Genomic DNA, 15551 nt, shown 5'->3' with positions numbered 1-15551 from the left:
AATATTTTCTTGGATTTACCTCATACCATTTAAAAACTATCGATTCTTTACTTTTAACAGGTGATAAACTTCAAGAATATGTGAAAAATACATTTATGTTTCAAGTGCCTTCATATTTCTCATTCACAATGCCAAATAACCCATGACAACACAGATGAGGATGATGAGGCTACATGTTGTTGAAGAGCTGTAAGCTTTCTTAGAGTGGCTAGCTGCAATAAATTCACAAAAAAAGGGGAAGCTAGGTGGTGCAGTGGATGTAGAACCCACCCTGAAGTCAGAAGTACCTGAGTTCAAATCTGGCCTCAGACCAAACACTTGACACTTACTAGATGTGTGACCCTAGGCAAGTCACTTAACCCCAATTGCCTAAAAAGAAAAAACGGGGAAGCAACAGTCACTTACAGGCATGGGATCGAAGTTTCCATCTACTAAGTGATAGTTTCCAGCTCCAAACAACACTTGTCTCATTACCCCCTCAATACCCATTTTAGCTGACAGACCTAATTTGTCCAACCACCTGTTGAAGAAATAGACAAAGACTATTTTAAAAAGCAGAAGAAAACAACTCAAGTTTCGATTGTAGCAGGAACAGAAAATAAACTAAGTATTATAAATTTTAGCTGTTATTTGAATGATTAAATATATGGAGAAAAGAAAACAATTCAGTTTCAATTACAGCATAAAAAGAAAAGAAATCAAGTGTTATCAATTTTAGCTATCATTCAAATGATCCAATATATGGAGATCTGAATTCTGATCTCTTTGTGCCATTTTCCTTTACATTATTGTGATCCTTGTGTGTATTATTTTCTTGGTTCTGTTACTTTGCTCTGCATCTGTTCATATAGATCTTCCTAAGTTTCTTTGAATTCCTTGTATTCCTTCTACAAGGTCATCAGAATCATCGTCTTTTCTCATTGTTTTGTATTTCAACAAAAGCAAAGAATTTCAAATTAGTGAATAAACTTCAGATGACTAATAAAAAGAATGGGAATTCACAATCGGGTCCAGTCAACTGTCTACAAGGTAAGCTGGGCAAATTCCTATGTCTGGTAACTAGGTTAAGTGCTCTGCCTTCCCAACCCTATCATGATGTAAAGATGAGTTTTGCTGCATCCACCAGTCAGGTAGCCAGTGAACCTATGAGATGGTTAAGTCTGTTTCCAGTTGAGGAATGGAAAGAAAAGGGGAATAGCTTAATCCAGTCAAAACTTCTCAAGTGAAGAGTGACCTAGATCTAATTAGATAACTTTAGGACTGGACAAAGGGACTTTAGAGCTCATCTGGTTCCCTCCCACAGGTGAAGAAATTGAAGCTCAAAGAAATGAAGGGGAAGAATGGAGATTAGAACCCATCTATTGACTCCCAGAGCACTTTTCTCTAATTACATATTTTACTCCAAACCAAATTCCATCAGGATTGTTTCTCTGATGAGAGAAATAATTTTAATTTCAACATTATTTATGACTTTTATTTGCCATGACTTTTCTTGTTAGTGGTATAATTAGTATTCTTTGGCACTCAATAAAAAATTTCAGATAGGGCTTCCTTATTAATTTTAAAACAAACAATCTTGATTCCCTGCCCCTGCATAGTTATTTGTTCTATTTTTAGAACCTAAAGAGAAAGGAGCACTTGGATACTTTCCCCAATGATGACAGAACTGTGATGAGTCAGCTCTTGGCAGGATGAACGGCTTTCCAAGGAGTGGAGTCCTTAAAGCGCACAGAGGGCTTGGCTGAAGTGTATTTTATGTAAAAATCATATTTTGTGGATCTTTGGTGGCCTCTCTGAACATTTTGTAAGATGTGGACGGCATGATCATTATATTTGCAGATGACACCAAGCTACACAGTAAATGATAGTTGGGATCTTATCAGGCTCAAGCTGAATGTAATAAGAGGAAATGTAGCTGATTGGTTGAGTCTTGTAGTGCATACAAAGAGTCACCAACATAAGCATTAGATGGGGCAGGCGTGGTCCTGAAAAAGATGGCGGCGAAAGCTCAATAAGAGTCAACAGCGTGATGAGGTGGCCAAAAATCAAATGGAGTCTTGGGCTACATTAATAAGGGCAGAGTTTCCAAGAATAGAGAGGTGTCAAGCCCACTTTTCTCTGCCACCATCAGGCCTCAGCTGAAGCATTGTGCTCCGTTCTGGGTAACATGGATTAAGAAGGACATTGGTAAGCTGTGGAGTTACCAGAAGAGGGTGACGAAGGGCCTTCAGTCTGTATCATATGGCAGTCACTTGAAGGAATGGGACAAGTTTAGGCTGGAGAAGCCAAGACTCAGAAAGGACGTGACATATGTGTCCAAATATTTGAAGAGCTGGCCCATGGAGGAAAGATTCAACTGGTTGGGAATGGCTCCGGGGGACAGAACCAGAAGCGGTGACCTGAGTAGGAGGGGATGGCTGTACAAGTGCTGGTATATGATAATGATGGAATACTATTGTGCTGTAAGGAATGATGGTGATGCTTTCAGAGACACCTGGAAGACTTGTATGAACTGATGCAGAGTGAAGTAAACAGACCCAGGAGAACAACATATACAATAACAGCAACACTACAAAGACACAGTACTCTGAAAGACTTCAGAGCTCTGATCAGTGCAATGACCCACCATGATTCCAGAGGACCAATGAGAAAGAATGCTTCCTGCCTCCTCACAGACAGGGATGGCCTCGAGGTGCAGAAGGAGACATCATATGTTTTGGACATGGCTAATGCAGAAATTTGTTTTCCCTCACTATACACATTTGATAAAACAGTTTTGTTTGTTGTTTTTCAATGGGATGTGGGAAGGAGAGAAAATGGATTTTTGTTCATTGAAAAAAATTAAATTTAGTTAAAAAATTAAAGTGGTCAATTTGGGCTTGATGTCAGTTAAAACTTCCTAATGATTAGAGCTGCTCTCCCCACCCCAAGCGGAATGACTTCCCTGCATGTTGGAGGTCTTCCAGGGGAACCTGGAGAATCCCTTGCTAAAAATATCATATCCTTTCATGTATGGGTTGGAGTAGGTGTCCGCGGAAGCCCCTCCCCGCTTTAATCTTTGTGATTCTGTGATTCCTTGTTCTTTGTCAGCCATCACACTATGACCTCTGGGTTGGTCTCTTAGAGAATACTTGGGCTCCTGGGCTCCTAACCCTTCTACAGGCAGAGCAGTAGGCAATCTTGGCCCTGGAGGCAGAAAAAGACCTGAGTTCAAATGTAGACACTTACTAACTCATGACCCTGGGCAAGTCACTTAACTGCTGACTGCCTCAGTTTCCTGAAGTGTAAAATGGGGATAATAATAGCACTTACATCTCAGGGTTGTTGTGAGGATCAAATGAGATAATATTAGTAAAGTGTCTAGCATATAATAGGCACTTAATAAATACTTATTTACTCTGTGTGCAGATGGAGGCATAATTTCTTTCACTTTATTTTTTCTTTTAAAACGTGGCCAATGTAGAAATGTATTTTGCATGACTTCACATGTATAAAGAGTATTGTATTTCTTGCTTTTCAATGGGTGGGGGAGGGTCCTAAAGAAAGGGAATTAGGAATTGAAAATGGTTTTTAAAAAATGTTTATTTCCTTCCCTTACCTCCAGAGAAGGCACTTTTTGGCCCAGCACCTGACAGGCATAGAACTTCTCTCTGTGTGTGTATATGTATATGTGCATGTCTGTGTGTGTACACATATACACATATACATGTGTATATATATATGTGTGTGTATATATCCACCCACCCATACACATGCATGTATATATACACTATATACATATATACACTGTATATACCATATATATGTGCATGTGTGTGCGTACACATATATACATATACATGTGTATATATATGTGTGTGTATATATCTACCCACCCATACACTTGCATGTATATATATACTATATACATATATACACTGTATATACCATATATATGTGTATGTGTGTGTATATTATAAGCAATGTTCTCAAATTTAAAACTCTTAGATACACTATTTTTAAGTGCAGTTACTTAGAGGAATGAATCTTTTGCTTATATATGGCATAAGCTAAAGTACAAAAATTTTGAAAAGCTTGGATTTTCTTCTTGTCGTAACTAACAATCTTTGAGTCTATACAACGTGCAAAGCACTGGCTACAGTGAATCCCTTGTCTTCACCCAAATCTGTGATTAAAGCCACTGTATCATCCTCCACCATAAAGGGCATTCTTTGTACAGGCTTTTTTGGCGCAATGGGTAGGTGTGGGGACATAGTGTGATTAGCAACCTGGTTGGTGTCTGTAACCTGAGATGAGCATTGCCATACTCACAGAAAACCAGCCGTGTATGTGTCAGACAGCTTGGGAGCCCCCCCTCCATAAGCTGAGCTAGTTTCTCCCAACCAAATCTTCTTGCCGGGCCTGGTCTCCTTCACGACCTACAGAGCAGAAAAGTCCACATGGTGATTGCAAATAAAAATAGCTGGGGTATATGACTTGTGACGTTACACATCCCTGTGGCACATTACGTAAGCTCTACCATCGTGAATTGCAGGCTTTTCAGAAACATTGCTTATAACACTGTCAGAAAAAAAAATATTCTGAAAATAATATGCTTTGGGATAATTTTATTTGTAAACTACTTACTTTCATTCCATTACTAGGGAATGGGGAGAAAGAGAATGTAAAGAAACTTGTGGTACAACCCAGGATATAATTACAGAATCACAGAATTATGGAATATTTTTTAAAAATGTATTTTTATGTTGAGTTCCAAATTCTCTTCCTCCCTAGAACTATAGAATCCTAAAGTGGAAAAGAATATCAGAGGTAATCCTCTTCTTTCTCCCTCTGGGCTCCCCTGGTTTCCTTCAAGTCCCAGCTAAAATGCCACCTTCTCATAAAGCCTTTCCTGATCCCCCTTAATGCTAGAGCCTTCTCTCTGCAACGATCTCTAATTTATCCCGTCTAGATTTTGTTTGTACCTAGCGTCTTGCATATCGTCTTCCTCATCAATCGGTCTTCTCAGCTTATCACTCAACTGAAATCGCTTAGAAAGGCCAAGGTCATCCGTTGCACCCCATGGACTCCAGATGACTGTGGAGCAGAGAGGCCTTGGGGCAGCTCTGCCTCACTTAAATCCAATTCCTGTGCAAGTCAAGATATCACCCTCGTGATGTCATCGGTCCTCTCTGAGAATGAAGACTGAACCACAGACCGTGAGCTCCTTAGCACAGGGCCCAGCTCATAGCAGGTGCTTAATCACAGCTTGCTTCCTGACTGACTGACAAATAGTATCTGGACCAGTGCCCTCTACATCTTATCTGACCACTGGTTTTGCTATTTCTCTCCATCCAGAAGGAACCCTCCAAACCCCTTGAGGGAGCCCACTACATTTTCAAAAATTTTATTTATTTTATTTTTAATTTATGGAATAAAACAAGCACTTCCATAACACAATACAATAATTTTTTTAAAAAAGTTTGTACATAAAACTGCAAATCTATTATGTACAGCTTGTTATTCCTTTTGAATGTAAAGTTACCATGTAAATTTCTTTTTTCCCTTTCTTTCTCCCCGCCCCACCCCACCTAGAGATGGCTACTCTTAGACATAAATATCTACATCTATATATATGTAAAATCTTTCTATACATACTTCTATTTATCAGTTCTTTTCTAGATGCGGACAGTGTCTTCCTTTGTATGTCCATTACATTTTTTCTTGATGTATCTAATTGTTTTTTCCTTACTCTGTCTCTCTGCTTTCACTCCGAGGGAAGAATATGTCTAATGATGATGATGATAGTGATGGTAGCATTTCGATAGCGCTCTAAGGATTGCAGACACTTTACAAATATTATCCTCACAGCCCTGGGAAGTAGGTGCCATTATTATCGCCATCACGTGGATGGGGAAACTGAGGCTTAGAGAAGATGAATGACTTGGTCAGGATCATGAAGCTAGAAGTCAGACTTCCCACCCTTCCATCCACTATGGAACGCAGCTGCCTAAATCCCCCTTCCAACGAGACTGCCCTTCAGAAATGTGGAGACAGCGACAGAGGGTCTGGCTCTACAGATGGCATCTGCAGGCATGGCAGTGCTAACCCCTCCCTAACTTTTCTTCAATCATGCATTCAGGAGGAACAAAGACTCTCTGAGGACCTTGTTTTTGCAGTGAATCGGGGGAAATCTGACCTATGAGTGTATTAGTCAGCCATCTGATAGCACTGCTGGAAATGTTTCTTGATTTGTGGGAAATCTGCTTTTTCAACCAATAAATTTAGAACATGCAAGTCTACAAAATACAGACTTTTGTTTTGGTTTTGTTCTATAATAGAAAAAAAAAGTACCTGTAAAATTTGTTGTGCTGAGAAAATAAATGTATCCAACACTTTAGGGTTTAAAAAATCCTCTTGGGTAGCATTTCGTCCATCCATATAGTAGCTGCAATACACACACATACATGTAATATACATAGATTTTTTAAAAAGTAGAGATATTTTTATTTTTATGGAAACCAGCCATGCTTACCCTACTACTCAATATCAGAACAGGGGCATTTCATAATTTTCTTCCTAATTTGGCCATCTCTGTATGACCAGCCAAGCCACAGGGCGTCCTTTTGGGCTTGAGTAGCACATTTATCTCAACTAGCCTCATGATTGTTAAATTCATTAATCATTTATTCATTTATCAAACATTTATTACTTGCTTGCTTTGTACCAGGCACCATTCTAGGCACAGAGGAAGATACAGAACTAAATTGGAGGCACAAGCCTCCAAACAGCAGATGAGAACCTCCTCCTTTTCTCTTTGGAGGTGGGGACTCTGGGTACAAAACATTGAAGACGCTCTCAGATTCCACTGACTGGCTTAACTGCTTTGTTTTCTTTTTGATTCTTTGCTATGGGGGATGGTTCTCGGGGTGGGAAAGGGAGGAGGGCTGTCCATGGAAATGAAGGTGCTGCTGCTGCTGTCTGTCCTACGTGCTTGAAGAGGACCATGACATCAAGGAGGTGATGCCATGACATACAAGTGAATTGGATTTAAGTGAGGGAGGACTGTGCAAAGTCACCAGCCTCACTTTCTCCTCTGGAGTTCATCTGGGTGCAGTGGCCAGATATGGATCAGGACAATGGGAGATGGCCCAGGATGGCCTTTTCAAGCTAAGGTCTTTAACAGGACTCAGTTTGACTGAGGCAGCACCCACTTAGTGATTAAGGCTTTAAAAATGAGACAAAGAATGGCCTCTTACAAAAAAAAAAAATAGATCTGGGAGGGGACGACAGACCCTCAGGAAATGAAGGGAATGTAGAAACAAAAGACGTAGCTCCTGCCCTTGGAGAGTGTATAACCTTCATCTTCCCCCTAAGCCAAGGTGCTGCACCAGGTACCCATACAATACGAAAAGGCATAGAGGACAGCCGATGTGGTCACCATGGCAGATTTACACGAGGGGTGTGTGGGGTCATGGAAACATCGCTAGCACTGAGCACAGTACTTTGCAGACAGTAGGTGCTCAATAAGTGTGGAAGCCAAAATGACTAATATGGAAATATTTCACATGATTTCACATGTATAACCTATAACAGATTGCTTACCATTTCAGGGAAGGAGTAAGGGAGGGACAGAGGGATAGAATTTGGAACTCAAAACTTTTAAAAAATGTTAAAAATTGTTTTTACGTGTAATTAGGGAAAATAAAAAAATTATTAAAAATAAATGTAGAAGCAACTTTTCTATATGAAATATAGAATAAAAAATTAGGATCACAGATGACTAGCAATCTTTTTAAAATAGTTTTAAGAACAGAAAATATACTTACTGATGCCACGTGACTGCATCAATTACTCCTCCCCCGACTTCCAGGAAGCTAAAAACAAATAGCCATCGTTATGTCACTTCTCAGTCCGCATATGGAAATGCTGGTATTGGTTTCTAATGATATTTATTAACAAACCCAGTCAGTAACCTGGTTATTAAATCTGGAAATAGAATCCAGGATATTCCAGAGGTATCGAGGCAGCTAAGTGGTACACAGTGCATGGAGTGTTGGACTTGGAGTCATGAAATCCTGAGTTCAAATCCAACCTCTGACACTATCTGAGTGACCCTGGGCAAGTCACTTAACCTCTGTTTGCCTCAGTTTCCTCATTTGTAAAATGGAGATAATAATAGTACTTCCCTTCCAGGGTTGTGAAGAGCAAACGAGATGGTATTTTTAAGTACTTTGCGAACAATAGCTTAAAAGGGCACGAGGAATTTGGGGACAGACACCCTGTATTAAGGTTAGTTATTATGACGATGATTCCCTGGAGATCTCTGGTAAAGGCACCACACCCCCCTGTATACTTGCCAAAGCCTGGCCCCACCTCAACTGTCCCACTTCAGCAAAGTTTCTAACTGAGGGGGAATTCCCATTTGCTTCTCACTTCCTCCAGCTCCAATATAGTGGAGGCCACCCCTGTGCTCCCTACAAAAAGAAAAGCCTTCTTACTTCTAGCAAATAGTGGCACCAGCCTGAACCTGGGCCTTTGCCTCTTTTAGGTAAAAAAGAAAAAAAGCCTTTCTTACCTCCTTAGCAACTTGTCACTCTTGTTCCGAAGTTGACCAATATCGGGTCCAAAGAGTTTTGCATTTCTTAAATCATATCTTTTTAGAAGTGAATGAAATTTAATGAAGTCTTTGCCTAGTTGGGACCCATTAATATACATGCCAGATTTCTTCCTGAAACTGTTGGGCTCTGAAAGACAACAATTCTCCATACGTAACTGCTAATCTCCAAAATGGGTATCTTCCATCAAGATGAGATGATTTCTAGATTCTAAAGCAGATTATATTCTCTTTAAAACAGTTGTAACACAACAAAGAAAACATTACCTACCTGTGAAATCCAATGTAACGCCAGGGAAAACTGGGGAATAGAAGGGCTTTCTTATCTCCTTGAAATGGGAAATAATTTGAATTTAAAAACTACTATTCAAAAATGCATCAACTCTTTAAAAGGATGAAACCTAATCTCTGTGGATTTCATACCTAACATCTATAATACAGTCAAAATTGAGTTCAGTCATCTAGCTATCAGATTGGCCTGAAGCATGAGTTTGATTGTTTTGGGGTTCAATAAATTAAGGGCAGTCAGAGGGCTGAAAAGTTAATTTGGGGTAGTATACAGCATTGTTCCTCTGGAGCCATGTTTGGTCATGTGTCATAAGATTTCCTAAATCTTTCAAAGTTATTTGTGTTTTGTAATTTTTCGGGGGGAGGGATAAATTTTTTCTTGGTTCTCAGAGCTCACTTTCTTTTGCATCAATTTCTCCAAGTCTTCCCAAGCTCTTGTGAAACCATTCTTTTCATGATTTCTTACAGTATTCCTTCACATTCATATATCATAATTGTTTTCAGCCATTCCCCCAAATGATGGAGATCCCCTTAGGTTCTTGTTCTTTGCCACCACAAAACATCTAGGAATATTGTTGTGCAGATGAGTCCTTTTCCTCTTTTTTTTCAATCTCTTTAAGGTATAGACCTAGTAGTGGCATCTCTGCATCAAAGGGTATATTCTATCACCTCTTGACAGAATGGTGATGGACTCGCGTGTAGAATGAAACATATATGTTTGGTCTTGCCCAATGTGGGAACTTGTTTTGCTCGACCATTTGTTACAAGGGCTTTGTTTTTCTTTTTCTTTTTTTGAATGGGGGAAAAGGAGCAAGAGAAAATTAACAGTTATTAGTTGGAAAAAATTTATTAAAAAGCCAAATTGGACACATGGAATAAGTGATGTGGTGGGATATCAAAATATCTTTGGGAAGAATGCCAGACGTGAAATCAGAACAAATCAGAAATCCAAGGTTCCATTTCTAGCTCAGACACTGGGACCTAGGTTCTGTGTCCCATTTTCCTTATAGGGATAAAAGAAGACTACGTCCCTCACAAGTTTGCTATTTGGAAAGTCTTTTGAATCAACCTTACACTATGGAAGTGTTTTTACTTAGACAATCAGAATTGCATGTAAGTACTAATGTCTGGGAGTTAATGGGAAGTTTTTGGACAGATGGGGAAAAGGGAGGAGAGGAAGTGCTCAATTAAATTTCATCCGTTTTTCCATCTTCCAAGGAATGTGATCTGATGTCTGTCACTCCTGGCTTGGGCCATTACAAATCGACTTGGGGCCTACATCTTCCATGACTGGCCTATGCAACCTGAGAACATAATATGTACTCATATCAGGATATTGGGTGGTGGAAAGAGCATGAGACAACAAATTAGGAAGCCTGTATCCTCTTCCTAATTAGGTCACCAACTGACTTTGCGACCTTGGTCATGTTTAAACCTTTCTGAGGTCCCAAAGTGTCCTTTATCTGTAAAGAAAATGAGTGTGTGTGTGTGTGTGTGTGTGTGTGTGTGGCTGGAGTAGATGAACCTAAAGTTCATTACAATTGTTACTCTGATTGTCCACATTATATAATGGATAAATGTGAAGCAGTATAATTTTTTTTTTTAACCACAGGCATCTGCTACTACCTTTTCCCCGCTGGCATTGAGCCCTCTCTTATAACAAAGAAAAGTAGATAGGCAAAACTAACCCACAAAGCGACTGCATCTGATAGCTTAAGCAACATTCTGCATCCATAGTCCCTCACTTTGCCATCAAGAGTTGTGAAATATCTCTCCTTATCTCCTCTCTGAGAGGCAGCTAAGGTGGTGCAGTGGATACAGAGCTGGGCCTGAAGTCAGGAAGATCTGAGTTCAAATCCACACTCAGACACTTACTAATTGTCTGACCCTGGGCAAGTCAAAGAGTGTTCCGTTACATTCATATACCACAACTTGATGAGCCATTCACCAACTGAAAAGCACTCACTTAGTTTCCTTTTTTTTTAACTACTACAAAAAATGCTAATATTAATATTTTAGTAGACACGAACCCCTCTTCTGTCTTTGACATCTTCGATGTACATGTTTAGGAGTGGGATCACTGAATCAAAGTGGATGAACAGTTTAGTGACTTTTCTCACATAATTCAAAATTATTTTCCAGAACTGCTGGACCATTTCTCAGCTCCATCAGGGTATTATTGTGCATGTCTTCTGAAAACCTTTCAATATCAATTATCTCAATTTTTATTACCTTTGCCAATTTGATAAATATGGGATGAAATGCCAGGGTTGTTTTAATTTGCATTTCTATTATTATTAGAGGCTTGGACAATTTTTTCACGATTGTTGGCAACTGATTGGATACGTGGGGTGGGTGAGAATGAGGAGTCGAAGAAAGCACCAAGGTTATGAGCCCAGATGACACGGAGGATGGAGATACCCTCAAATAATAAGGGAGTTTAGAACGGGGGCTGATTTGGAGGCAAAGATAATGAGTTTTGTTTTCCAGACATGTTGAATTTAAGATGGCCGTGGGATATCTATTTTGAAAGGTTCAACAAGCAATTGAAGACATGGGATTGGAGCTCAGAAGAGAGATGAGGACTGGATAAAGAGATGTCAGAATTGTCTGAATAGAGATGATCATTGAATCTATGGGAGCTGATGAGACCACTGAGTGATAGAGCACAGAAAGGAAAGAAGCGAGAGGCCCAGGAGAGGGCCTTAGGGACATACCCAGTTAGTGTGCCTGTCTTAAATGAAGATCCAGCAAAAGAGATTGAGGAGGGATGGTCAGACAGGTAGAGGGAGGGTCTCAAAAACCCAGAGATGAGAGAGGACAAAGTAATCAGCAGCGTCATCTAGGGCAGTTATAAATCCAAGGTCTATCAGCAGAGGGGTCAAGGCTAAGGACCGAGAATAAGTCATTTTATTTGTCAATTAAGAGATTATTGGTGACTTTGGAGAGGGTAAGTTCAGTTGAATGGTGAAGTTGGAAATGCCATGGGTTCAAGAAAGAGTGAGAACAGAGGAAACAGACGTTGAGTTTTCAAGGAGTTTGTCAGAGAGCGGAAGGAGAGGTGTAGGAAGAAAGCTAATTGGCAGCAACTCCCTCAGGCATATAGATCAGCACGGTAAACACAGAGGTTGGAAAGTTATGCTCAACTAAATCAATGCTGTACCTTTGCTGAGCACCCTTTCTGTAAGGTGACTAAGAACACATCTTTTTGGATGGACTCCACTCTTAGACGGACTGCAAGTGTTTCATTTTGTTCCAAGTCCAAATTCAAGTACTGGACTTACCCGAATCAGGCTGGGCCTATGACAGGAAAGCTAACCATTAAGACAATATCTAGAAATAATTTACCAATTCCCTAGCAGAAGTCAGGACTTTCTGGCATATGCTCCTTTGGAGGGGAGAAGTAAAGCATGGGATGTTATCTGGCCCTAACGGAAGGGAGGATTTATACTAAGGACCCCAAGAGAGCTTGCAGGATAGGACCAGGGTACTCAGGTTTTCAGGTGCTGGGGGTGAGATAGGAGGTGGAGGATGCTGTGTCAGTGAGGAGAAACGGAGATGGAAGGCTGAAAATAAATTGCCTACTTAAGCGTTTTGTTGGAAGTCAGCTATGAGTAGATCTGAAAACCAAAGGGACTTGCTAAAAATAGGAGATGTGGAAGTTGCCGGCCCCAGCTAAGTAATTCTCCAGCCAAGCAGAACATAAGATGGATTCAGCAGTGGATCCAAGAAGATATAGGGGAATTGTTTTCAATATGTGATTTCAAAAGGCATCTATATCCAACAGAAAGGAAAATCATATAGGCAGCTGACCGGCACAGTGGATAGAGCACTGGACCTAGAGACAGGAAGACCTAAGTTCAAATCCAGTTTCAGACACTTACGTGGTGTGTGGTGACCCCAAGCAAGTCACTAAACCTCTGCCTGCCTCAGTTTCCTCGTCTGTAAAATGGAGACAAAAATAGCACCTTCTTTCCAGGGTTTTTGTGGGGATAAAATGTATAAAGCGTTTTGCAAACTTTAAAGAGCTTTATAAGTGCTGGCTATTATTGTAATCAAGCAAATTGTGTTATGTGATGCTAAAGAGTACTCCCTGGGGAAGAGGGGAAAGAGAAAAGGAGGGAGGGGTAGAATTTGGAACTCAAAACTTTTTAAAAAATCTTAAAATTGCCTTAACATGTAATTGGGAAAAAGAAAGCATTATGTAATAATAATAATAATAATAATAATAATAATAATAATAAAATAAAAAGAGTATTCCTTGATCGACAAAATGCTCCCTGTACTTACCATTGCCAAGTTCCCAGGAAATGTCATACTTCTGGGAGGTGCAATATTTCAACAACAACTTGGCATTTGAGCTGTCCCACTGCAAATTACTTTTCCTTATTAAGGCATTGACGCCAAAGATCAGGTGCAGTCCCGAACACTTGGCAAAGCTGTACAACAAATCCAGTTCGCTTTCTGTATCAACAAAAACATAATTTAATAGTGAATAATCTGGTCCCTAGAGTGAAAACAACCTGAAAGTATGCCCTACATACTTTTGAATTATAGACCCAACAAGTGATAATAATTGCTTATAAGAAAATGATCACATTGGATTGGCTAATACAATGTCATCTTCTCCGCTTGCTATAGCTTGTTATAGAACTGGGTCACATAGAAGGCATCCAGAACTTCGGGCCTGGACAAGAAAAAGACCGCAAGAGAACAGGACCAATTGAACATCGTGCCTTGTCCAGCTTCTAATCCCGTTAAATGCAAGCTTTGTAGATAAGGCAGTCATAATTTCTCTTGACAATCTAAACATTTCTATGGTGTTTTCGATTTGGAAGAGGGCAGTATATGAGGTGAATTTAAACTTTTTAGATTTCCAGACAAAGGCTTTTACCAAGTACTAAGTTGAAACTACATCAAAAACTGCCATAGGGGATAATGGCATATCACAAAATGTTAACATAATTGATCATTTACTTGACTATAGTTGGTTCATAAAGGTGGTGATAGTTTAGGGTTTTGGGGAGATGAGGTCACCCAGAGTTAAGTATTAATATATTTTACTATGCGTTAATGTGAACATCTATTAATGAATATATTAATATTAATGTATCAGTTAACATACCTCACCTTTGCTAGTTTCCCTTCTGAAACAAAACAAAACTACTCACATAACTGCCTCAGTATATACCTCATTAAAGACAAACAAACCCATTCCACCTCATTCCTTAGCATTTCCTCAATAGTTGAGGATGAGAAAAAAGTTTGCCTGAATTTGCTGAGGAGCTCTAAGTGTGAAGACCCAGCCTTAATGATGAGAAAGGCAGAGAAGCTGAAACTAATCTGCAGAGGTGTTTGGGGTATTCTAGGTCTGCATAATGTCTGCAGCCTATCCAGGAATTACAATTATCAAGGACTGAAAAGCACTCTTGGGAAGGAGCTGAGTTGAGATAGGAGAGTACCACAGAGAACAGCCAATGTTCTCTCTCCACTAGGCCTCCTCCACCATGTTCCAGAATAGGCCTGCACAACCTGCAGCCTGCAGGCCATTTATGGTCCGTGCCAAAGGATTTCCTCTACATACAAAGGATGTTTTCCTCTACATTTTTACCAGGCCTAATGAAACCCTTTGGCTTGCCTGGGAGCCGTAAGTATGTGGTGGGTTCTGCAGGCCAGATCTAGAAAGTGCTCCAGACTGAAACCTGATGGGAAACCCAAGACAAAATTTACAGTCAGTGATCGTGGGTTGGAAAGCCCGATTCAGGCTCGGCTTGCCAATACTGGGGATAGGGTTAGTCAAGAGCTCAGCTCCCCACATGGAACTCAGGTACTGAAAGAGTACTGGGGCAGGCAGAAGTCCTGGGAAGTCCCTGCATTAGTGCAGCATGCAGCAAAGGGAACCACATGGCAGCTGTCATGACCCGGTTCCTAGTCACAGATGCAGGGTGGACTGATGAGGAGATCTCTGACTTTGTTGTTGTTCCGTCGGGCCTGACTCTTTGTGAACTCTTTTTGGGATTTTCTTGGAAAAAATACTGGATTGGTGTGCTGTTTCCTCCTCCAGTTCATCTAACAGATGGGGAAACTGAGGCAAACAGGGTTAAGTGACTTAACCAGGGCCACACAGCTAGTAAGTGTTTGAGGCCAGATTTGAACCCATGAAGATGAGTCTTCCTGACTCTAGGCACAGTGCTCTATCCACTGTGCCGCCTAGCAGCCCCGTGGAGGGCCACTACAAGGGATGATGAAAAGGAGGCATTGCAGGCATTAGCTGTATGCTGATCAGAAAACAAGGTCAGAAGCCAATGGTAGCTGTGCGGTGCTGACCCCAGGAGCAGAGCACAGACTCTGCTCGAGCCTCCTGCTCAGGCTGAAGCCTGCAGTGTGATAACCAGGGAGGAATCCCAGAATCAGGGGGAGTTTGCAATGGTTCTTAGGGAACTGGTATTTAGTGTGAAATGGGTCAAGCCTTAGATATAGATCTTGGGTGTCTCCCTTTCCTCCCAAACGACAAAGTGACCAGAAGTTAGATGACATCCGATCATATCCCCTAAACTAATAATATTTAAGGGAACAGATAGGCATAATTCCAGCCAGGTGCCCCATTCTCTGAGTAGAGCAAGAGTGGTAACCTCTGACCCAACCTCTGGCTCCCCCCCAGGAATTA

The 15551-nt window shown here is 40.6% G+C and overlaps 1 protein-coding gene across 1 annotated transcript in view; it reads right to left on the bottom strand.

Annotated features, from left to right (window-relative positions):
* Positions 1 to 15551, bottom strand: part of HPSE (heparanase) — a 47714-nt gene that overhangs the window by 17351 nt on the left and 14812 nt on the right. The window contains exons 4-9 of the mRNA XM_027854449.1: positions 13175 to 13348; positions 8558 to 8726; positions 7809 to 7856; positions 6334 to 6427; positions 4312 to 4418; positions 406 to 520 (exon numbers count right to left, since the gene is read on the bottom strand). Coding sequence (XP_027710250.1) covers positions 406 to 520; positions 4312 to 4418; positions 6334 to 6427; positions 7809 to 7856; positions 8558 to 8726; positions 13175 to 13348 — 707 coding nt within the window. The remainder of the gene's footprint in view (positions 1 to 405; positions 521 to 4311; positions 4419 to 6333; positions 6428 to 7808; positions 7857 to 8557; positions 8727 to 13174; positions 13349 to 15551) is intronic.

This window comes from Vombatus ursinus, unplaced genomic scaffold, assembly GCF_900497805.2.
Source record: "Vombatus ursinus unplaced genomic scaffold, bare-nosed wombat genome assembly UNPS02010461.1, whole genome shotgun sequence".
Lineage (NCBI taxonomy): Eukaryota > Metazoa > Chordata > Mammalia > Diprotodontia > Vombatidae > Vombatus > Vombatus ursinus.
The sequence above is the reverse complement of the archived record's forward strand: the minus strand, read 5'-3'. Positions and strand labels throughout refer to the sequence as shown.